This window comes from Ctenopharyngodon idella, chromosome 20, assembly GCF_019924925.1.
Source record: "Ctenopharyngodon idella isolate HZGC_01 chromosome 20, HZGC01, whole genome shotgun sequence".
Lineage (NCBI taxonomy): Eukaryota > Metazoa > Chordata > Actinopteri > Cypriniformes > Xenocyprididae > Ctenopharyngodon > Ctenopharyngodon idella.
In genome coordinates, this window is record NC_067239.1 from 21,785,892 (window position 1) to 21,811,930 (window position 26,039).

General features: G+C 36.3%; 1 protein-coding gene across 2 annotated transcripts in view; it reads right to left on the reverse strand.

Moving 5' to 3' along the window:
- Positions 1-26,039, reverse strand: part of nbas (NBAS subunit of NRZ tethering complex) — a 175,149-nt gene that overhangs the window by 54,235 nt on the left and 94,875 nt on the right. For both annotated transcript variants that reach the window (XM_051874425.1, XM_051874424.1), the window contains exons 41-48: positions 21,677-21,909; positions 20,000-20,110; positions 13,795-14,048; positions 12,038-12,366; positions 9,123-9,332; positions 6,833-7,035; positions 3,260-3,349; positions 1,573-1,768 (exon numbers count right to left, since the gene is read on the reverse strand). In XM_051874425.1, coding sequence (XP_051730385.1) covers positions 1,573-1,768; positions 3,260-3,349; positions 6,833-7,035; positions 9,123-9,332; positions 12,038-12,366; positions 13,795-14,048; positions 20,000-20,110; positions 21,677-21,909 — 1,626 coding nt within the window. The remainder of the gene's footprint in view (positions 1-1,572; positions 1,769-3,259; positions 3,350-6,832; positions 7,036-9,122; positions 9,333-12,037; positions 12,367-13,794; positions 14,049-19,999; positions 20,111-21,676; positions 21,910-26,039) is intronic.

The window sequence follows — 26,039 nt, forward strand, 5'->3', positions numbered from 1 at the left end:
TGCATCCGGCCATCCATCCATCCATCCATCCATCCATCCATCCATGCATCCATGCATCTATATGACCATCCATGCATCCATCCATATGTCCACCCATGCATCATTCCATCTATCCATCCATTTATGCATCTATTTGACCATCCATCCATCCATCCATCCATTTATGCATCTATTTGACCATCCATCCATACGTCCATCCATACGTTCACCCATGCATCTGGCCATCCATCCATCCATCCATCCATCCATATGACCACCCATGCATCCATCCATATGTCCACCCATGCATTGTTCCATCCATCCATATGTCCACCCATGCATCGTTCCATCCATGCATCTGTCCATCCATCCATCCATCTATATGACCATCCATGAATCCATCCATATGTCCATCTATGCATCCATCCATCCATCCATCCATCCACGCATCCGTTCATCCATGCATCTGTCCATCTATGCATCCATCCATCCATGACCATCCATGCATCCATTGATGTCCACCCATGCATCGTTCCATCCACTGATATGTCCACCCATGCATCGTTCCATCCATCCATTTGTCCACCTATGCATCGCTCCATCCATCCATACGTCCACCCATGCATCGTTCCATCCATGCATCCATCCATCCATCCATCCATGCATCCATTGATATGTCCACCCATGCATCGTTCCATCCATCCATATGTCCACCCATGCATCGTTCCATCCATCCATATGTCCACCCATGCATCGTTCCATCCATGCATCTGTCCATCCAACCATCCATCCGTCCATCCATCCATCCATATGTCCATCCATGCATCGTTCCATCCATCCATCCATCCATCAACGCATCTGTCCATCCATGCATTTGTCCATCTATGCATCCATCCATCCATCCTCTCTTGTAGAGATTAATTTCTTTTTTACACAAATAAAGCCTCATTTCTTCTTTTAAACACTAAGAAAATCTGTTTTAATCATGTTAATCATTTTTAACTTGAATTTTGGAAAATGTACAAACAAGCTCCCACTATTGTAGGCGGATCGGAGTTGCATTAAACATAATTCAATTATGTTCAGCTATATTTATCTGATCTCTTTGACATTTGTAAACTAAACATTTAGTCAGGAAAATCAGAAGGTCATTCGACTGAGAAAACATCGACAGACTTGACGGACAGAAGGGTTTCATAGTTCTTTATATTCAACTTTTGAATTTACTCAGCTGCTCTGGTACATACTGCCTGACATAAAACACCACATAAAAAGGCAGAATGGCATGCTCGCATCACCAAAGCAACATGAGGTGAGGCCAAAGAGCATGGCTAAGCAGGCAATCGGTAATCCCTGGACCAAATACATCTCACTCCTTCCCACACACACTACTACATGCGTGAGAATAGTCAAGCAATTCCTATAAGCACATGCTAACTCGCAAAGGGTTGCGCTGTAAAATGAGATTACATTCACAGTGCCTCACAGAGGAAATAAGCTAATACTAAGTCAGAGATGAGGGAACGTAATAATATTTATGTGTGAAGTGTAAATCGTGTTTTGTGCCAGTGTGGGTTTATGCATATTTTTCACCTTTCTGTTTGGCCAGCAGGCTTTCAGAATGGCTTGGCTCCTGAAGAACACCAGTAAGTGGATGTCTTGATCGCTGAGGTTGAATGAATGTTCTAAGATCTGCAGGACTTCAATTCGTGGTCGGACAGGTTTAGCATCGTCCCCACAAAAAGGACGTAACCATGCCAGCATGTCCTCTGATGTCACCAAATTGCCACTAAAACAAATTAATGTAAAAGTGTCTTAAAGGGATAGTTCACCCCAACATGAAAATGTTGTCATTATTTACTCACCCTCAAGTTGTCTCAAACCTGTATACATTTCTTTGTTCTGCTGAACACAAAGGAAGATATTTGGAAGAATGTTTGTAACCAAGCAGATCTTGCCCCCCATTGACCACCATAGTATGTTTTTTTCCTACTATGGTAGTCAATGGGGGGGGTTTCCAAATATCTTCCTTTGTGTACAGCAGAACAAAGAAATGTATATAGGTTTGGAACAACTTGAGGGCTTGACAACTACATAAAAACAGAAAAAATCTGCATTTTGTTTTTATGTACACATACAATATCTCACAGATCATGCATACACTACAATTCAAAAGTCTGGGATAAGTAAGACTGAAAGAAATTAATACTTTTATTCAGAAAGGATGCATTAAATTGATAGTAAATACATTTATGAAGTTACAAAAGATTTATATTTCAAATAAATGCTGTTCTTTTGTATCTTCTTATTCATTGAAGAATCATGGAGATACATACAAAAATATGTATCACAGTTATCTTATTAATATCAGTGTTAAAATCAGTTGCGCTGCTTAATATTTTTAAGAAATTTTTCTTGAACACCAAATCAGCATAATGAAATGATTGCTGATGAATCGTGTGAAATTGAAGACTGGAGTACGTAAGACTGTTATCAAAGGAATAAGTTACATTTTAAAATATATTAAAACAAAAATTTTATTAATTTTTTTACAATATTACTGTATGGTAAACATGAGACTTTTTAAAACACTTAAAAAAAAAAATCTTACTTTTGAATGGTAGTGTATATTCAAAAGTCAATGTAACAGTACATGTAAATATAATTAAATCAAATAATATTACAAACTGTTTTTTTTATAAGACAAGCCACAGTAATTACGAATTAAGTAATTTGATTATTGACCAAGAAATAGTGCTCAAAAATTACATCTTAAATATTTAAATCCTATATACATCTTTTTTATTTCATAATGTTACTTTGTTTCATGTTTTTTTAAAATGCAAAAAAAAAATTGGCTCTAAAAATCCGACATTAGGAGCCATATTTGAACAATAAAAAATTGATATATATGCACACGTGATTGTACATCAATATAATTCTGTTAATTAGCCAGTTAGGTTAATGAACTATTTTCATATGTCAAAATAATTGTTTACTGTGATCATCACTATTAATTAAAGCAATTATTTACAGAACATTGGTTTCTTGTATCATGCTATTACTGCTTCTGCTTCATGTCATGCCAAACAATCCCATTTAACTGCAGAAACATCCCTGTAACCCACAGCAACTATATTTTCCCTTTTTAACACTAAAGAGTAGTGTCCTCATATGAATTTACACTTTAACTAGCATATCCTTTCCTCTGAGGTCAAATGGACAACACTGTGTTTCAATATTTAGTAAATGGGAACATTGCAACGAAGGATACACCTACCCGCTCTGCACATTATTGTGCACTGCTGCAACAATTCCTTCCAGTACCTTCAAGGGGTCTGCATAATCTTTCAACACGTCCTTGTCACCGCTGAAAACACATACACATACACACACACACACACACACACACACACACACACACACACACACAGCTTGAGTTTTGATTCAGTGTCTTGAGGTTTTTAAGTGGCTCTGTGGCTGCAAACGTTGTGTGTTTGTGTGTGTGTGTGCACCGAAGGAAGGGATTTTCACACTGAGCAATCTTAATGCTCTTCTGCTGATGTTCTAGCTGCAGGGCTCCTCCCTTCTCTTCTGGCCTTGTCTGTCTCACTCCATTAAAGGTGTTTGTGTTATGCTTTTATGCATGAGGCTGCACCACCTAATTATGTTTCTATTAATAATTGCTTTGTATTTTTATGCCAGCGTTCTCTTATTTCATTCCTACTGCTGCAGAAAACACTTTGTCACTCTGGCGTTAAATAATCTGTGGGCCCCAGAGGCCGTTCTTCAGAGGTGTCTTCTTCTCCATGATTTCAACAAAAGCTCTGTTTTGCAGTTTCTTTCAGTGCTGTTGTTATATGTTATACCTTACCAACTCTCTTTGGCTAAGAGATATCACAAGTCAATATAACATGAGCGATGCTTCGGTGGGGATAACAATTTTCCTCATGTTGCTTCCAAAACATTCATGCTTCAACATCCTCTGTATAATATATATTATTTACTTCAGCTGTATTCCCACAACTGTTTCAAATCACACTCAGTGGATGTGCTGTATAAAACAATAAGTGATTTATTTTAATTAGAAGAGTGCTAGTTGGGACATATTTTTCTGCTTTGCCCTTGTAATCTCCACAGCAGCCTGTTTTATTGCTACAGCATCATTAAAATGTTCATGTAATGTTAAACGCAAAGGATTGCTCTGACATTCCTCTGGTACTCTGGTTATAATAAGTTTGAAGGGTTTATTTTTAATTCCAACACAAATTAATTCTCTTTCAATCGTCTAAAATATTACATTCAGTTTGTATTATTATTATAATAATAATCATACAAAGACTACAAAGATGTAAATGACTTTTCTATGACACTATTACTTAAAATATTACACATACAACTATACTACTGTTCAAAGGTTTGGGGTCAGAAAGATTTTTTTTTTAAAGAAATGAATAATTTTTTGATCAATTTAATACATCCTTGCTGAGTAAGTGACAGTAAAGATCCATTATAAAATAAATGCAGATCTTTTGAACTTTCTATTCTATTATATCCTGAAAAAATGTATCACAGTTTCCACAAATATATTATAACCCTTTTCAACATTAATAATAACGATAAAAATTTTCTGAGCACCAAATCAGCATATTAGAATGAATTCTGAAGGATCATGTGACACTGAAGACTGGAATAAATAGCTTGGCCATCACAGGAATAAATTACATTTTAAAGTATGTTCAAACTGAAAACAGTAATACAATATTTTAAAAAATATTTCATAATTACTATTTTTACTGTATTTTTGATCAAATAAATGCAGCCTTGGTGATCATAAAATACTATACTATCTTACCAACCCCAAACTTTTGAAGTGTTACTCTTGAAACAGATTTCAACGTTTTTAAAATCAGATATCAACTGCAAGGCAAGATTTAGAAGAAGAATTTAAATATTTCAGCATCCCTTCAGTATTTAAGAATTTTGCAAAGCAGCAAAATCTTAAAACCTTGCTTTAAACTTCACTGCACCACTGAACGCAACTACACAGTAAATACGCCGGTGCCCTTCAATGAAGGAACACTGTGATGCTAAAGGATTATTTATACATGAAACGTAACCGTAATCTTTTACTCCGCAGATATAAACATCAATCATGAGCAGCTTGGTAGACCACAGATTCCACCTCCTTTCAAAGAGAATTTCAATCTCGTTAAAAAACAAGCCACAAGAAAGCTGGAAAAGCAGAGAATACAGTTTGATGAAATAAACTTTCCAAAATAGTTTGACAATTCCCTGTGCCCAAATCATTCATTGTTAATGATTCATTTGCCCACCTCTACAAACCAGTAATTAGCAGCAGAAGACAGGAACACGCTTTAGTTTTAAGCAATTAACTAGAATATGAATCACTCCAGCAGAGAGAAGAGGGGGAGGCTGCATCTGAATAAAATCAACTGTAATCAATCTTAATTTTTCTGACCAGCGTTTTCTCTGATTCAAGGGACCTTCACTAATCCTGCTTGATTACAGACTGAGCTGAAACGTCTGATCAACACAGACTGACAAAGCAGGATGACTAATCAGGAGGTGCAGAATGACGATTCCCACTCTTTGAAGGTCTTTAAGATTCACAAAAAAAAAAAAAAAAAAAAACTTTCAGTATTTAAGTATTTAAATAGGTTTTCAAGTATTTGGCTTGTAAAGGCCTATTCACAGCACGTGCAAAATGAAAATAAACAAATAAACAAATAACTAATAAAAAAAAAGTGATAATACAATTCAGTTTGATTCATGCCATATCTGACAACTGATAAATGGCAGATATTAAACTTTTACACCATGTCCTAACCAGACGTGATGCGATAAGATTCCAGCGACAAACAATTTGTCTGTCCGCACCAGATGCGACGTGACTATGAGATGCGATAAAGTCAATCAAAAATTCTATTTAAAATAGAATTGTCGCGTGTCGTTGTCGCGGCTAGTTAGGACAAAAACTCTGATTAACATGGAAAAGACAACTTTTCCATGTTAATCAGCTAATCCGTGTGTTGTGGCGTCGCGTCTGGTTAGGACACGGTGTTACACTATCTAAAACCCCCCCCCAAAAAACATAAAAATAAAATAAAAAATAACTAGTTTTAAATGCTACAAATGAAATTAGGCACCACAATATTATAATTTACAATATAAAAATGTATATTTATATCAAAAATGTGTAAAAAATACATTTAAAAGTGTTTTTAATTATTTGGCTGCATGTCTGCAAGATTCAATACTTGAAACTTGCTGAGTGGGACGTAATCTACCACCAAGCCAAATGACTAAATCACAGTTACAGCCTTTCCAGATTTTTTGCGATCTTAAATGTTGGTTGTTTGGTCTGAAACCTTAAACAAATAGGTCCACAATAACCTGGCTTTAACAAGTTGTTGTGGAAAATCAGAGATTGGTTCAAAATTCTACACCGGCTCTACCCTGCTCTCTGAATTGCTAGTATTACTAAGGATAGTGTTATTAAGAACCAGCCAGCAGAGAAGGTGGTGACCTCCTAAAAGCAGGAGATGAAAGGTAAGAAAAAGAAAGAAAGTGAGCTGTAAAGGAGAGAGATGAGAGGCCAGGGCAGAGGCCAACGCTGTGTTTAACTCAATCAAGCAAAAACACATCCAGCCTGACACAGGTTAATAGTGGGATAGACCATAAAGACAGAGATGGAGAGAAGGAGAAAGAGAGAAAGAGAAAGCATTACGAGAAACAAGCGAGGGTATAAAACAGACAGGGAGAAAATGAGGGTGATATTAAGAAAACGACATTGGTTGAGAGAATTAGGCAGAACTGCAGATCGCTGTACCTGAGAGCAGTTATGATCAGCTCCACTGCGTCCTGGACTATGCTCTTCGGTGACAGGTCACTTGTTCCCACGGCGACTGCGAGCAGCTGCTCGATTTTTTCGAGGGGCTGTCCATCCATTGCCATTGTGACAGCCAGTTCCCGAACCTTAGATTGCTCTGACCTAGACAGGTCATAAATGCGACTGTACTTTTGCAAGCTCTCCTAAAACAAGACAAGAATACAAAGACATAAACACTCATGCTCAGGCGACATTAGACTCGTGAGGAACAAGTTTGTCACACACATGCTTCATGCTGCAAAACCTGGGGAGCTTCCTACCGAGGGAGCATTTTAAGGTGTCATAAGCATGTTTCTGGCGCAAAGGCTGTTTCAGCCGAAACATAATTATGCTTCCCAGCATCCTAGGCATACACTGCCATTTAAAATTTGGGGTCAGTACAATGTTGTTGTTTTTTTTTTTTTTTAAAGAAATTATCTTTCATTTAACAGCAAAGCACATATTTAGAGCTGCTTCAGCAGGGCTTAATGCTAAGGACTTTTTTTGTACTGCCCTGGTTGGGTCAGTGGTTCAAATGTTTAGATACCAGTGAAATATCACAATTCTCCATTACAATATTGATAATACAGCAAAAACTACTAGACTAATTGATGTAAATTTAAAACATTATTAAAGACAAGTAAACTGTCAGTAAAAAAATAAGAACAAATAATCCAATAATAATCAATTATTGTTTGATTAACATTAAAAACACAGCAGCAGGTTTATTAAGCTGCTGTCCCTTTAAGAGCGAATGCACGGATCCAATATACTGTTACATATGCGTTTTATTTCTCAACTGTTTACATTCACTTAAAACATAACCAACCATGTTTATTAGGATACTCGCAAAGACTAATTTTGTGTGAATTCATCAGTTCAAGAGAAAGAAGATGTGAAAGAGAATTCAATGCAGTATTCAATCACTGTCTGAGACGCGGCTTTCTGGGTGCGTGCTTCAGATGTTTGCGCTGAGTAAACTTCTTGTCCTGTAAACGTCCTTTAATAATGTAGGGAACCACTCATTATACATAAATCACATAACAGTTCAAGTTTTACTTACATTTATGATTTAGTTTAAATCCCAATTGATGCATGTCCGGTTTTTACTGTCAGTTAACGTTAGTAATATGTGCCTCCTTTTTCCTTCTTTGCTATTGACATATCCGACCGAACTACAAACTTTCCAAACGTCTGTGAAAAAGGGATGTGTGCTCGACAAGCTTGCACGTCTGTGCTGCTGTGCACTCAATCCACTCCGAGTTTCGCTTATGCACAGCAGCTATATAGGCATAAATATTTAATTTGTTTAACATTCCATTCATTTGATCATCCCTAGTTCCAGGGCTACATCTTAAGTAGTTGAAGTGACTTAATTTTTTTTGAGTAATCAACTTAAAAATGTGTTTATGCCATAAAGTTCCTCTAACTCAAAGTAGTTTGTTAGTTGAACATAATTTTATTTAAAGTTAGAACTCAAAAATTGATGCAAAGTTATTAAAAGCGTTATTTTTTTGTTGAGCTAAGATTATTTTTTTAGAGTGTAGATCTTATTGCAAATGGTTCATCAATGCATATTTTAATAGTAAAACAATGCCATCAAAATATAGTCTTCCAGTGAAGCGACAGGCTTCTCTCTGGTGACGTAATCGATGAACAGAACTTTTCTTTTTCAATAATCTGTTACACTCAGATGTACGTCAAAATAAGGAAGAAAAAAAAAATTTGTCTATACTTATGTTTTATAGTGAATTTAAGTTACTCTCCTACACTGGCATATCGCAGGCAGCAAGGCAACTCGAACAGAGAATTAAACTGCAGTTTCCAAGATCGTGCAAATCCCTATGGGAGCATGTTGTGTGACACGGTGAAGGTGTGCTGGTAATGAGATACGGCAGTATCTGCTCGATAAGTGTGCTGTAAAAATGAATCCATATATTTCCATATACAAATGGCTCGATGTGTGCATTAAAGAAACCACAGGCTGACATGGACTGCCTGCTACTATCCTGCAGACAGGACATCAGCTACAAACCTGCCAATCAATCACAGCCACTGTTCACAGGTCAGGAAAGTGAGAAATTGTAAAGGAGGAGGCAAGGAAGATAGAATAAAAGAGAGAAAAAGAACAAGTAGCTTGGGTACTTGCATAATACTTAAAGCTCTGTTTACAGTTAGCATCTGTCTTGGATGATGAAATGACAAGAGTACAGTAAATTTTCATGAATTGTATGTGTGTGTTGAGGATTACCTCTTGACTTGTCTTGAGTGACAGAGTAAAGGGGTGGCTCAGAGTCTGTAGATGAGCGAGAGACTGCTGCAGGTGAGCAAGGGCGGAGTCAAAGTTGGAGGCGGAGTTTTCACTTCTGTCATCATTACCCTTTTTCTTACTCTTGTCGCTAATGCCTTTTAGAGCCTTCTGTGCACGCTTAGTGATCTCCAGCCTGGCCTCTACAGAGAGCTAAACACGTACAGAAATCACACACAAATGAGACAAGACAAGAATAAATGTTAAAAATCTGAAGCGTTTTTTTTTTTTTTTTTTTAAATGTTCAATATGTTTTTCTATACCAACCAAATATGATGATTCCCTAGCAAGGAACAACTTCCTAAAATATAAAGGCTTTATATATTTGATTCTGAAAATTATATTAATATACAACACATAATATATACACTTTCATTCAAGAGCTTGGGGTTAATAGGTTTTTTTATGTTTTTAAAAGAAATCATGAAGGCTGCATTAATTTGATCGAAAATACAATAAAACAGTAATACTGAAATATTATTACAATTTAAAATAACTTTTTTATTATTATTATTATTATTTAAATATAGTTTAACATTAATTTATACATTTATTCCTGTGATGTCAAAGCTGAATTTTCAGCATCATTACTCCAGAATTAAGTGTCACATGATCCTTCAGAATCATTTGAACATGCTGATTTGGTGCTCAAGAAACATTTTTAATTATTATTAGCATTCAAAACAGTTGTGCTGCATAATATTTTTGTGGAAAGTGAAATACATTTTTTTTCAGGACACTTTATTAACAGAAAGTTTAAACAAACAGAATTTATTTAAATATTATAAATGTCTACTGTCACTTTTATTCAATTTAATGCATCCTTGCTGAACAAAAGTATTAATTTCTTTCAAAAAAAACAACAACAACAACAACAAAAAAAAAAACGTACAGACCCCAACTGTAACATTAATTAAAATATCAAGTGCAATAAATAAAGACATGTTGTTTCCAAAATCCCACTTGATGATACTGTTATGTAAATATTATATGGAAAATATATACTTTGATTATTTGACAGCATATATATTTTTTCTTGACATTATTAATGTTACATGTATAAAACTGGAGAAAAACATTTTCAATTAAATTCAAATTTATTTTATTCACCACTTTTAACAATAAATATAGTTAAAATTATATATCTATTTACTTTATAGACTACATTTGCAGTATACTAGTTTTCCACCAAGTCTTTACAAAGTCCACTAATAATATCCCTGAAGATCACATGTATAAGCAGTTTTCCTACGTTTCCAAATGAATGAATGAATGAATGAATGAATGAATGAATGAATGAAAATTCCCCACAAGAATAGTGAACAAAATTAAATTCTATCAGTAGTCACCCACAGGTGACCCCGTAGAGTGGAAGTTACCCAGAATTGGCTAACATCCTGAAATGGTGAAATGTGCTCAAGCTTTTCTGCTTGAACTAATGTTCAGTCAGAAATGGGCCATTATTCTGCTGCACATCTACTATTATAATCCACAACAGTAATGACGTCGCATAATTCGGTCTCATCCCATTTCTCATCTAGATTTATCTCGGTGATAACACTCCACATGCCTGGATTCATCTTATACTGTTTACCTCCAACACTCCCCTCCCACGCTCGCCTGCTTTCACTTACGCACACGTATGTTAACTGTATTTACTCACGGTTTGCAAATAATCTACATCTGAGTCATGGCAGATGTCACTGGCTGCTTCTCCCTGTGGTATTCTTGAGTACCAAATCAATGCCACTCTTACTTTAATGGTGGGAGTGGGTGTGTGTTTATGGGAATGAGTGTTTGTAACTTGCTTTCAACAAACTATAATCATTGCAACATTATATCAACCTAACAATCATTACAATAACCTCATTTGAACACCCCAGGGGCCAACAAGCATTAGCGATTAGCCTTTTGATTACAGAGGCTCATTTAGGATGTTTGCCACAGGGTCGCGTGTGTATGTGACTTTTTTGTATACACTTGTGTGTGTTCAACTTGCAGGCAGAATAAATGGAAAATGAAGCCATCTGTGAGAGAAAGGAAGAGATGAGAGGTGCTAAAACATCACACAGCACTTAGTGTACATGAACATATCCATAGAATCAGTGAACACACCACAGAGTTATGGCATATTTATGTCCATGTGTTGATTTGAATGATTAATTTTAATTGGACAGCAGGCTTTAAACATCAGTCTGACCACTGTGCTTCACTGGGAATCTATGAGAGTATTTGCACTGGACAAAGTATCTGATTTGATCTGCTCTGTGGACAGCAGCGCTTTTGTTCATGTACAGTAAAGTATTTTGTCCCACCCAAAATCCAGGCTTCTCTATATGATCATGGAGGACTGGGAATCAATTTATTTTTCAACTAAATAAAAAAGTGAGAACACATTTCATATTTAACTGATGTTTAAAAAGTTAAATGTAACAGAGTGTATAGTTACTTTTAAAAGTAATGCATTACAACATTGCGTTACTCCCTAAAAAAGTAACTAATTGCGTTACTTAGTTACTTTTTATGGAAAGTAATGTGTTACATTACTTTTGCGTTACTTTTTCTCACCTGGGCTGGGCTTGCTTGCTTTGTTCTATTTTTGGCTAATATAAAGGCTGATCACAAATGTAATGTTTATGTAAAGTAATTTTTGCTTATTAGTATGGTTGAATTAGATCATTGAAGGTCAGCAGGAAAGATATTGGTTAAAGGTGGGGTAAGCGATATTTCAAAAACACTGTTTGGAAATTAGTCGGACAGATTGCAATGTTTTATTGCAGTTTGAGAGGATTTTGAAAGTAGTGCAAACTTTGAAATTAAAACCCTCAAGACCCACCCATTTTCTGCATTAGACTCACCTTATTGGCTGCTTCAGGGGAAAAGGTGATGGCATCCAAGAAGTTAACACAATCTACGGGCAGCAGTCGGTCAAAGTATTTGGCACAGGTGTCATAGGCATGAAGGAAGTCGCTCTGGGGGGCTTTTTTCAGCACATGCTGATCCCCTTCCCAGAACAGTTTATGAAGCCAGGTGGCATGTACAGAGCTAGAAGTAAGCGATTCACCTCCCTTCTGGGGGATTCGAGGGGCCAGTTTGGAGATTGACAGGACGTTCTGGCTGGTCAGTATCGGCTCCAGAGCTTTCAAAGGATCTGAATCCTCATCTGTCAGCTTCTTATAGTCCAGACCTAAGGAGCAAAACATTATGATTATAAAATTATATATATGTTTCTCCTGTTGTATGTTGTCACACTATAGGGACAAGTTGTCACAATGGAATCCACTATTAACAGCGAATGTTGAATTGGAAAATACTCTCTCAATCTCTATTAATCTGAAATATGGGACATTTATTGCAGTTTCAAGCTTCGATATGGTTTCTATTTGTGTCAATCAATGTGAATAGGTGTAGATTCGGCATGCCTCCAGGATATATCAAGTCAGACAGACATTACACTGACACACAAAGCCTCATCAGGGCATTAAATATTGAAACGCCTGCCTCTGAGAATGGGCCCATCTCACGACAGGGGCCAGGAGGCCATTCAACACACATACACACTCTAACAGACAGAGATGTGGAAAAGAAGGTGCCATCTCTGTCCCTTGGGTTGTGGCAGATGCTAAGAACAGTCTTTACAGGACTGTGTCTTGGAGCATGAATGCGACAGAGTGTGTTTTCGGTGCCTACCAAGTGTGAAGGTATCAGCTGAGACAGGAGAGAGTAGTGCAAAAACTCTGACAAACTCCCTCCTGACCTCTTAAAACACTCACTCCAAAACTACCAAGTTGAAAAATTATTAATTAATCATTAGTTCTAGCTCCTTTCAGTACAGTGAATCAAAGTCTTAAACTATTTTAAGATATTTAAGATACAAGAAATGGAATAAAGCAACTCAGAATGACAATATTTTAGTACAAGTCTATAAATAATAGATATGCTATAACAGATGATAGATATGCTGTTCAAAAGTTTAGTGTTTGTATCCCTTACCAAGGCTGCATTTATTGGATCAAAAATTCAGTAAAAAGCACATGATATGAAACCTTTTCTCACACATAAGTACACAACTTATATACAGTTATGAGTGAATGATGTTTATTACGTTTGCATTATCACATGCAGTGCCCCAATACTGGAGAGAGAGAGAGGTATGTAGCTAATAAACTCATTCAAACCTCACTCCATGTTTCATGTGCTTTATAATAATCTCTCTTATCAGGAAAGAACAAAAATGTATTGTATGCGGGCTAATTAACATTCCTCTATTACTTTCATTGGCACCCTCATTGCTCAGCGTCCCATTTCCTGTTGTCTCAGCTGGAGAGAGATGTGTCATTACATGGGAAATTTCTGGTTATGGTGATGATTGACATGCTTGCAAGCAGGAGCTGATTTACCGCTTCATTTGTGTTACCAGGTCGGCTATGTATCGATCGAATCCTCTTTTCTTCAAAATGATTTTACAGTCATTTCAACACTTGCTCCAACCAGCGTTTTTGTTCACACTATACAAAAAAACCGATTTGGTTTTCAAACCTGATCTGTAAGATTGACTACCATTTTGGATGTGATGAATTCTGATCCATTTGTTCAGACTTTGGCTGTTACTCACCAACGGCCACGGCTTTGAGCTTTTTCAGCAGTTTGATGTGCGTGTCGGGCTTCATAGCAGATTGAGGGAAGTAGTTAGCACAGCTGCAGTTCTCCAGAAGAGTGAAGTAAAAGAGGATTCGGAGCTGGTCGATTCCGGCTATACTGGGATACACATATTTAGTCATGTGCGTGTAGAATGACTCGGGGTCGCTCTTTAGAGTCTCGAACAGGCCCAGAGCCTCCATCCGGCCCTCTATGTCTTTGGTGGAGAGGCTGAAGAAAGAAAGAAATGAGAGATGGATTGAGATGGAAGACTGGAAGGTGAAAGAAACAAGACATGAGCTGTTGTAACCAAGGTCTGTTGAAGCATTGATCACTCAACCTTTGCAAATTGCTTGTAGTGGATCAATTAAAGCAATGCACACCTATATTCCCCCCCAACTATCCCCCGCACCAAATGAAGTACATTAAGGTCGAGTTAATATGCTGCGACGGCCCACTTGTGCTAGAGAATTGATTTTGTTTAATCTAAAAGAACTTCTTCAAAGTCCATTAAACTTTATTCACTGTGGTTTGACCACTTCCAGGACCAAAAAAAATAATTTTTAAGCAGTGAATTATAGCCTATGGTGAGCAGTAACTGACCCACCATAAATCTGATGTCAGGTTTGGATTCTATGGGTGTCATGTTTTATGTTAGCGCTGCCCTGATTTCCATAATTTATCTCCACAGTGACTTCATAAGCAGGCGTATGGACTGGCCCTCCACCTCACTCTAATTGAATGGCTTTTCAGTAAAGATAAACAGCTTTACTGCACCAGAGAAATATCCCATAGCAATTCTGATGCATGGAAATGTTTTATAGAGTTGGGTTATCAATAAATTACTATGTGAACCTTCAATGACTGCCAAGTCCATTTATCCAGCAGGTCTGCTGATGCTGTACGTGAGGGTGGACGTGTGAGAAGTAAAGGGGAGAAAGAGTCATACACAGAAAGAGAGAGAAAAGACATAAAAAGCATGCTGACTCGCAAACAGGACAGGGAATAAAAGATGAAGTTAGATAAGAGGGTTGCGCAGACCTCCACAGGGGCAGAAAAAGGCCAATTTAAATATTGTGAAAAGTCTTTACCTCTGAATTTCTGAGTTTGCACATTTTTAATATTGTTATATGCTGTTTTTGATTGTTTTGGACAATGTAAGACAGTGATCTGAAACATAAGCATCTGAAACATAAGCAAGTCTGTAACAAAATGGTTGAAAAACAAGAAAATTAAATAAACTCAACTCAAAAAACTCAAAAAAATTCAACTCCACAAAAATGCTGTTAGAGGACCTGAAATTTAAATAAATACATGAAAAATATATCTCATTGTGTTTTTTGTTCACTTTTATGCATTCATAGGGTCTCATTGAGAAAGTAAATGACATTTAGTGTAAAAATATGCAAAAATACACAAAGAAAAAAAATCAGGGGGCAAATACTTGTTTTTAAAGCACTGTAAATAAGTCAGTATTAGGTATTTTCTACATTTTGTGGACACCGTAATACATTTTTTTTTTTTTTTAGGATTCTTTGATGAATATAAAGTTTAAAAGAACAGAGAACAGAATTTATTTAAAATAGAAATCTTTTGTTACGTTATAAATGTTTGCCATCACTTTTAATCAATTTAATGCATCCTTGTCGACTAAAAATAATTTCTTAAACTTACTGACCCAAAACTTATAAACGGTACATTAACTATTATCAAACATAAAATTAATCTAGCATAAAAAAATGTTTTTCACAATGTTGGCCGATCCCAGTTCAGATCGTCTGGACTGGTCCAATGCTTATTCCAATAAAAATAACTGTACTTATTTTTATTTATTTTTTTAATGACTATAAAGGCACTTTTAGAACAGGTTCAAGCTCCTGCGGCTTTTCACTTTGCACGCCATTGAGCAAGACACAACCTACAGTAAAGTAACTTTCACAGGACACACACAGCTCTCAACATATGTGTGGGTAAACACGGTGCCTGCATGTGCTTATTGTGTTACAGCTAATCATATTCAGTGTTAATACAACAAAATGAGCGAGCTGCAGGCTGCATGTGGCCATTTGGACAGAGCCCAACACCTATCCATTGTCTACGGAGCGTAACCCCTATGGACCTTAACACATGTTTAATGGATATGACTATACAGGCTGGAGGCACAATGTCCTGGGGCCAGAAACAGACACAGAAAGAGCAATGCAGAGAGAAGAATGCAAGACAGGCTGGAAAACAAAAACAGGCCAGAACAAAGTGAGGAAAAGAGGAAGAAGATAGCAGAGACAAAACAGGTAAGACAGAAATTACAGGAAGGAAAGGCGGCAGGGAGAGATAAAGAGGGAAAGAGGAGCCTCTGACTGCAGTCTGCTTATTAACACAGAATAACTGCTTTTAACAGGATCAATACTTCACTAAACACAGCAGCCATTAATCCTGTCTCCTGCTGCAATTACAAAGCCAAGAACGGATAAAGGGTGTGTGTGTGAGAGAGACACAGAGGCTGAATTCAAACTGAATTCTTCACTCAAGGGCAGACTGATATATATACATTATTAGTTACAGTCAGGGCCTAAAACTAACTTTTTGCCACACGGTGACTTTACCGGACATGGATCTGTTTTTGCAAATTTTTGACACCAAAATTTTTATATTTCAGTGAAAATTCATAATTATCTATTCCAAATTCAATACCACAGCTAAAACTACTAGTCTAACTAATATAAATTTAAAACATTATTAAAGACAAGTAAACAGCCAGTAATAAAATAAGAACAGATAATCCAACTACAATAGCACAAATAAACAACAGAACGATGCAAATGAAAAAAATTTCTGGTTTTTCCTGTAGAACTAACAGTACAGATTAGGTACAGAAATTGAATAATGAGTAATCAAATGTAAAATAACACTGCATAGTCTTCATTGTATAAATTAAATACAGATGAATCCTTATTAAAGCTACAAAGGTTATTTAGTCAAGAGCAGTGAGTGATTTTTCTTTGTCCTTTGTTGTTTGATTAACATTAAAAACATAAACAGCAGCAGGAATATTAGGCTGCTGTCACTTTAAGATATAATGCATGGATCACATACTGATACAGTACACATGCATTTTATTTCTCGACTGTTTAAGTTCACTTAAAACATAACCGACTATGTTTACTATGATACTCGCTAAGATGGACGTTCCAGCGCAAAGACATGAAAGAGAGCTCTATTCAGTACAGTTCGGATGTGCAGTGCAAAACTTCTTACACAGTGCGCGCGAGTTATCTTTCGCGTCTTCTTGCGCTTGAATGTTTAAAATGGCAAGGCTTAAAAAGGCATGTAAAAACTTTCATGATGAAGCAGCACTGGTCCAATCGGGACCAGTCAACAAACAACAGAGGGTGCTCTCAGCCAAGCTACGGTGTGTATATAAAAATTATATCTGCGCTAAACGTATTTTTTGCCTCTAACTTCATTACTCAATGACTGTTATCATACAGTTTACCAGCCATTGGCTAATTAAACACAATTTTAGTCGCCTCTCGTGAAATTTGGTTGCATATGCGAGTGATTTACTCGCATTGTAGAGGGTTGTTTAATGAGAATGGGAAAATTGCTTTCTCTCCACTTTGCTCATATACTTATCTGCTGCAAAGATTGATGCTGTGGCTTCTTTTGGAACTATTTTTGATGGAGGAGGAAAAAAGTATACAAAATAGCTGGGCAAATTTTGTCTGAAATGTGGCTTGAAAAGTTATCATGTTTCATATTTATAGAACTATTGTAAGATCAATATTGCACTGCAGCCATGCTGTTGGTCTGAATATTACCACCTGATTATATGTCCCAGTTTCAATTTTGGTAAATCAAAATTAAACATGCCCAACACTACATACAGTATACAAATAGACTAAAGGCACCTCAGGTTTACTCATGTGCTTGCGTGTGCCTTTTGCCCCGTTGTATCTTTGGTTGAAAATTAGTGCAAACCACAGTTTAATGAATGACCTGAAAGAGAAAGCAAAAAAGGACATTTGATGCCAGCAAAATGTCTGTCCAATTTGAAATAGCACTTAAAATCTGGCTCCAAATGCATTCAGGTATAGAAGCTAATGCATTATATGGCAGTGCAATGTGGGGTCTACTACTGAATCATGAAAAATTTGAAAATTGGAATAAAAACCCATTTGAAGCCATTCATGTAGAGTTTTGAAAGAGTATCCTCAGGGTACATAGTGCACCTAACAAGCATGCTGGGCAGAATAAAGCCAAAACCCTACAGTATATTAATCTACATGGAAACATCTAAAAATAAGTGACCTTACAGTACCTACCCTGTTCAGTCCCTTATAAACCAGGAAATAAACTCTGAAAAGAACCCATTAATTCAGCTGGTCTAAAAACATGACTAATGTGACTGATATCAGGCCAAGCCAAATGATCATCAATACACAAACAGAAAGTCTTGTTGGACTAAAACAATACAAAGGAAACAGCAATGTTATTTGGCCCTAAACAGAATATACGACATAATACCTGAGAAAAACATTACTTGGTGCAAGCTGGCAATAAAGAAAAATGGATAGACTATAGACAGACCAGCTGTCCAGAAAGAGCAAGATAATTTTGGACTGACCATCTGTCATATGTAGGATTGAGAAAAAAAAAAAAAAAAAATCTATTCCACATTTGAAACAATTTGTCCTGATTTCAGAAAGTTGGAGAATAAAACACAATTTCAGTATGTTCAAAAAATAAAATAAAATAAAACAAATGCCTCTAGTTGTCTGGCACAAAAAGTCATGAAACAAACAGTGATGTGCTCAAACATGCACAAACTAAACTAATTGGAGCTGAATTGATCTATTTATTTGAACTAACTGAAGTTCAATGGAATAGAATGGAACAGAATGGAATGAAACCAAATTAAACAAAATAGAGCCAAAGTCTGCAATCAAGCCAAAATAAGCAATCATTTTTATGCAGCCCAATTAAATTGCGCTTCAAAGCTCACATTTTACACAATAATGTAACTATTTCAAATTACAAAAGACTATTTATCAATAAATCTGCCCAAAAATTCACATGCTTAATAAGCCAAATTACCGCTTGTAATAAAATAAATCTAAACATGTACATAACTCTGTTGTGCCTTGTGACACAATAAACAAAATAAACCACCAGGAAAAAAACAAACAAAGAACTGGCCCTTTTCAATGCCTTTGAAAATGCATTATATAATCACTTCATATGCAAATCATATAAACTGAGTAAATAGCATAAACGATGCAAAATTTGTGTTTACAAGTCCGCAGTCAGAAAAGCCCATTTGCTGACAAATTAGCAAACAGAAACTGCAATACAATAAAACTTTTGAGTAATTGCCAAAGTTGCGCAAACTCCCTCTGGTGCCATTCTCCTTTGATAACATCTTTGATGGGGGGTATTTATTTATTTATTTATTTTTTTAGAGAGCGATTTCATGTTCTACACAGAGGTACAAAAAACAAACAACAGAAGCCTTGAGTATGGTAATGAGCATGGAATGGCTCTCACAAGGGAAAACAGGGAAAAAAGAAAAAAAGAAAAAAAAAAATATCACATTCACAGTAAATCAGTTTCACCCAAGTAATCTGTACTAAATAAGCAAAGTCAAATGAGTGCCTGTTTATGTAGAGGGAGGGAGTGAGAGAGAGATATTCAGGGTGATTAAACCCGGTGAGAGATGGAGAGGGAGTTGATTAGACCAGGCTTTGAACAATGATTCAGCGACAAATTTACCGTGCAGGGAACTCAGGAGGGGTGGCGCATTGTTTGTGTGTGGATTTTCAAAGCCCAATAAAAACCGACTGCAAAACTATTTAAAAAAAACAAAGAGATTCTTGCCTTTGCTACTGAACTAAGTCTGGCAAATCACACTGACCGATCGACTGTAAGCCATTCTCTGCGATCGATCCGTGCAATCTTCTGCTTACGCCTCTAGAGCACAGGGGTCGCAGGGTTTTGACCCTCACGTCGAGGAAATAAAAACTGTTACTTGTGGAAGCCGCAGACATTGCTTCTAACTGAGGTTTTGCAGGCTCATTCCTCCAGAAAAAGTGTTGTGTGTGCAGTAAATCTTTTTTCAATGTGAGCACTGCTAACGTCTGCTGTGTGTGTGTGTGTGTGTGTGTGTGTGTGTGTGTGTGTCTTACCCGCTATCAGTGAACAGAAACTCAAGGTGCGTCATGTGTACTTCCCAGAGAGGAATGCTGTATCGATGAGCCAAAGAACGAGAGATCCCGTACACGCTCTCATCCAATGTCCTAGATAGAATGATAGATAGACAGAACAACAGATAGAACGATAGAATGAACAATAGATTGAACGATAGAACGAACAATAGAATGAATGATAGAATGAACGATAGAACGAACGAATGACAGATAGATAGAACAACAGAACAAACAATAGAACGAACGATAGATAGAATGATAGAAAGAACGAACAAACGATAGATAAGATAGATAGATAGATAGATACAATGATAGAACGATAGATAGAACAAATGAACGAACGTTAGATGGAACAAACGATAGAACGAACGAAAGATAAATAGAATGATAGATAGATAGAATAGATAGAACGAACAAGAGATAGACAGAACAATAGGTAGACAGAAAGATAGATAGAACGAACGATAGAACAAACGATAGATAGAATGATAGAAAGAACAAACAAAAGATAGATAGAACGATAAAATGACAGAACGATTTATAAAACAATAGAACGAACGATAGATAGAACAAACGAACGATATAACGAAAGATAAATAGATAGACAGAATGATAGATAGAATGATTTATAAAACGATAGAATGAACGATAGAACAAATGAATGACAGAACAAACGAACAGATAGAATGATGGAACAATGGATAGACAGAACGACATAGAACGAACGAACGAACGAACGAACGATAGATAGATAGATCAAAAGACAGACAGCGGGTAAATAAAAGGCAATAAGTGCAAGTAAAAGGAACAAAAAGGAAAAATGAAGAGAGAATTTCAATTACATTTTTAATGAAACATTTTTTAAAGCATTCAAGCTTCAGTTTTTAATTAGGTAAATTCAGTGTCTCGATCTTTCAAATCTTGGCCAAAATGGCAGCCCATCAAAGGCAAAGTATAACATATCCATAAAAATCCAGATCTGTCTTATTCTAAAAGAATGATTTGATCCCTTTTCTGGCTGCTCTTGCAACACGGATCTGCCCTGAGCTGCTGGAACTTCATTTTGCAGCCCCCACAGTAAGTATTGGATGTCTTTGTGCCAAAACTTGCTAGACCTTAGTCACCTCAGACCTGTGATTCTAGTCCTTATAAAACTGTGTATCAAGCTCCTTAAAGCCAGAGCTCTGGTTTGGATCAAAAGATCAATCCTAAAACATGAGCTTCTCTTCCAGAGAGTCATATTCAGAGGACAGACAGATTAAAAGATGTAGGAGATGTGTCATTCTCTTTCAACTCTGCACACATTCTTTGTGAATGCCAAGACTGTGCTAAATTGTGATTTGGGCAAAAGGTCACTTCGTAATTTCCGTTCCTATTATGTTAGAGTTTATGACTTTACTATTATTCTAAAATATGTAAAATAATAATAAAATAAATAAATAATAAATAAAACTCAAAGATGAGTAGCTATATCCATCCATCCATCCATCCACATATATTAAAAATATAATACATTTTTTTTTAAATATTATAAAAAAATATTTTAAATATATATTATTATAATAGCATGTATTTTTTCATGTCTTGTTCTCTCAAGATCACTATATACTAGCAAACGTATGTTTTTGGTGTGGTACACATGCACACAATACTTACTCAGCCAGGCCCAGAATAGTCTCTTTCTTGTACTGGTTGTCGCTGCTAAATCTCTGGACATCAACCCCACGGCCGAGTCCCTGTAGCACTTGAGCTTGAGTAAAGTCTGTCAATCTCTCGCTGTATAGTCGCAACTGACCAATCAGGGCCTGCAGTTCCTCATCCACCCAATTGCATCCAGCATGGTCTGCCACATGCTTGGTCACAAGACGTATCAGCTCTCTCGGATCAGCCTACATGGAAACAAGACATCACCGAATTAATACTATTAAAATGAACAGACAGTAAGTCTACAACAACTACACTGACTCCATTTCAAAACCATTCAACTTCACAAACACAAAGATTTTTTATAAAACAGTAGGGAGAATAACATATGTTTACAATGTCAAAATTTTGCTAATTTAGTGACCCAATAGTAGTACGAGTAGATTGCTTACTTTCATGTCAGCATTGAAGGCTATTTATCGCAAGAACAAGGTGGAATCAATAAAAAAAAAAAATCACATAAATTATCATAAAATTAAAATCTAAAATTTTTAAAATGTATTTGTGATCAAAATTGTTAAAAGTCTGATGATGGTAAACTCATTCTCCAAAGAACTTTTGGAATAAAACTGCTGCTTAATGACAGAAACATATAATAAACTTTCTTTTTATTTCCAGGTTTAAACTAAATTTTGAATATCAGATTACTTCTGGACCTGTATATTGTCTCCAATCCTGTGGTCTACTGTACATCATTGCAATTGTTATGCTAAGTAAGAATTTGAATTCAGTGTAATTCAGTCTGCCACGAAGAGAAATGAACAGGTTAAGAGCCTTGACAGAAGAACAGAATATAGAATGATTACACACTAATCTATATGGAAATTATTACAACGGTGTGATAACAGACTCTGATAATAGGACGCTGTGTGGGATTGGGTACTATTGAACTCTGACCAAACAGCACATGTTCTGAGCTGACAATACGGCAAGTAAAAAAAGACAGTAAAAAGAGAGTGAGAGGTAAAGAACAAGGCACAAGAAAATAAAAATATTAAAAGAAATGGAGCACAACGACAGACAGGCATGTTAAAGTGTTTGTTCACCCAAAAATGAAAATTACCTCATAATTTACTCACCCTCAAGCCATCCTAGGTATATAGGACTTTCTTCTTTTAGCCAAACACAATCAGAGTTATATTAAAAATATCCTGGCTCTTCCATGCTTTATAATGGGAGTGATTGGAGGATGAGATTTGAAGTCCAAAAAAGTGCATACATCGATCATAAAGCGTACTCCACGTGGCTCCGGGGGGTTAAAGGGTTAGTTCACCCAAAAATGAAAATTCTGTCATTAATTACTCACCCTCATCTCGTTCCACACCCGTAAGACCTTCGTTCATCTTCAGAACACAAATTAAGATATTTTTCATAAAATCCGATGGCTCAGTGAGGTAATTAACACTTTCAGATGCCCAGAAAGAAAAATTTAAAACAGTTCATGTGACTAAAGTGGTTCAACCTTAATGTGCGACGAGAATACTTTTTGTGCGCCAAAAAAACAAAAACAAATAATGACTTTATTCAACAATATCTAGTGATGGGTGATTTCAAAACACTGCTTCATGAAGCTTCGAAGCTTTACAAATCTTTTGCTTCGAATCAGTGGTTCAAACTGTTCAAACAGTGTATCAAACTGCCAGTGTCACGTGATTTCAGTAAACGAGGCTTCATTACATCATAAGTGTTTCGAAATTTCAATGGTTCACCACTGGGGGGCGTGACTTTGGCAGTTTGATACGCTTTTTGGACGCAAGTCAAATGCGTATGGCTGTTGCACTGGAAGCTCGTTATTTTACTTTAGAAAGTTTTAAATAAGTATATTTGTCTTACACAAATGCATCGATTTGCTTTAGAAGGCCTTTATTAACCCCTAGGAGCCGTGTGGAGTAGGTTTTATGATCGATGGATGCACTTTTTTGGACTTCAAAAACTCATCCTCCAATCACTCCCATTATAAAGCTTTAAACGAGCCAGGCTATTCTTAATATAACTCTGATTGTGTTTGGCTGAAAGAAGAAAGTCATATAGTAAATTATGGGGTAATTTTCATTTTTGGGTGAACTATCCCTTTAAGGACCAGAGCAGGATAAAGGGATGAGAAACAGATGGAGCAAGAAAAAGACAAGATTTTTTATTTTTTTTCCCCAGAATTTATTTAGATTCCTTAAAACTACTTTTATTAGTTTTAATTAACAATAACACCACTGGTTTATCCTCAATGCAAGTATGTAGTTTGTCATAATTTAACGCCATATTGGCATCTTCTACTCTGCCTACTTCTACCAACTGACACATGAATCCAGGCACCATTTTATGGTTAGCTGCATTTAAAATAGTTTTCCCCTGCTGTCTGTGACCATAACAGACCTTCAACTCATTTTTAGGTCACCGGTTGAGAACCACTGATCTGTGGGATGCAGAAAAGAGACATGATGGATGGATATGGCGAGCATTTGAACCCCCTCTCTGAGACAAGCTCTTTCATGATGAAACATCTTTATCCAGCTATTCCCTTTCTGTCTCTCTCGTACTTTGTCTTTAGAGAGTGACAATCCAACCACAAGCAAGATTCACTCTGTAGCTTATCTGTCAATTCCTATCCATCCTTTGCTCTTCCTGTTGTTCGCACCTGCCCTGTGTTTTGTGCGCATGTAATCAGGCATGTGAACTATAATAACCGACCCTGCGGCAGACATGCCCGAGAATTCAGGCGGGTTTTAGATGGTAATTACCTCTAATGATGTTAAAAGACCTTTTTGGATGGGTTAATGTACGAGGTTCACTGCATATTTGCATGTTTTTAGTCTTCAGTGCAGTAAAATAAATAAAGGCTTATTGCATTTTGCATCCGCATCGCCATCTATTTATGCTAAACGTCCACAGGTGTGTGTGTACAAGAGTGCAGAGGTGGTCGGTTTGGTGCCTCCCTGAAAGGCCTGAAATCTAATGCATGATCATTCACACTTTACGATTACAACTTTTTGAATCGCAAATCAAAATAATGATAACTGCGGCATCTAAAAACACTCAAAAGGTTTGGGCTGAAAAATAGTATGTGCTTACAAACACCTATTTAAATATAATGAGCGCATAGGTGGGCTGAATATGTCCTTGTGTGTGTGTTTACTGCATGATGAACAGTCGTGTACTCGATGGTTTGTCTATCTTGCTCTCACCCTGACAATTATGCTAAACAGCATTTTGATTCCCCTTCTCAAATACGGAGGTGCTAACGACACACAGTGAACAACTCGACTGCAGCCACCAAAGATCTGACTGGATGGGGCTTTATTATAAAAAGGAGCTTGTTTAAAAGGATTAAAGCTTCGCCTACTGATGCCTAATGCACATAAAAAAAAAATGCACATGGTGTGTTAAAAGGAACATCTATCAACATCAAATAAAAAGCTAATAACTAATCACCGCATCCTTGCTGGTACTCACAATGCAATATTAAATTACAAGCTTGCGCTGTGTATGACAGACGCAGCACCGGCTGTAAATGCGTCAATCGTTAATAATGTGTTTATCAAGCAACAATATCTCTGTAAGTAGATTTCAAAGACCTAAGGTAGTCTTTTAGCTGACGTGCCATTTTATATTCTTACTGGAGTACTGCCTTTTATTCCACATCAGTGAATGGATGCGTTGTATAGAAGATCTAGGCTGGTAATCGAAAGTTTGGCAATTCAAACCCTACAGGGGACGATTCATGAACTAATCAGCCCAGAGCAAGGGATTTAACCCCAGAATAATCTAATAAACACCATCAAGGGAGATTAGAATCTAAGCAATAGCTGCAGATGGGATGATAATTCAGAAATGCAAATAAGCATTTTAATGCACTACTAATTGATGTTGTACTGTAACCGACAATACTATGTGACAGATTAGGTAATTAAATGTTATGTATTATGGTACTATAATTATATCTGTAGTAAATCTATTAAAACTGGACCTACTGGATCTATTTTTATTTAAAAAAATAAAAAAAAATTAATGGAATCTATGTACACTTATCATGATTTTAAAAGACTGTAAAAATGCTACAGATAAAAACTGTTCATTTGTTAACAGAAAGATTCCATACTATATATAGTGAATAACTGTAATATTACATTAAATGTAATTTTACAGTAAAATACTGTTAAATGTACTGTTTTTGGAAGTGAAAAAGAACAAATTATTGTTTAATTTACATTGAAAAAAACGTAAATTGACATTCACAGAATTCCCTGCGTGATACTTCACATGTGATGTATTTTCGTTGAAATAAATCTTAGTTTTTTTCTAATCAGTTCTGTTCATTAGG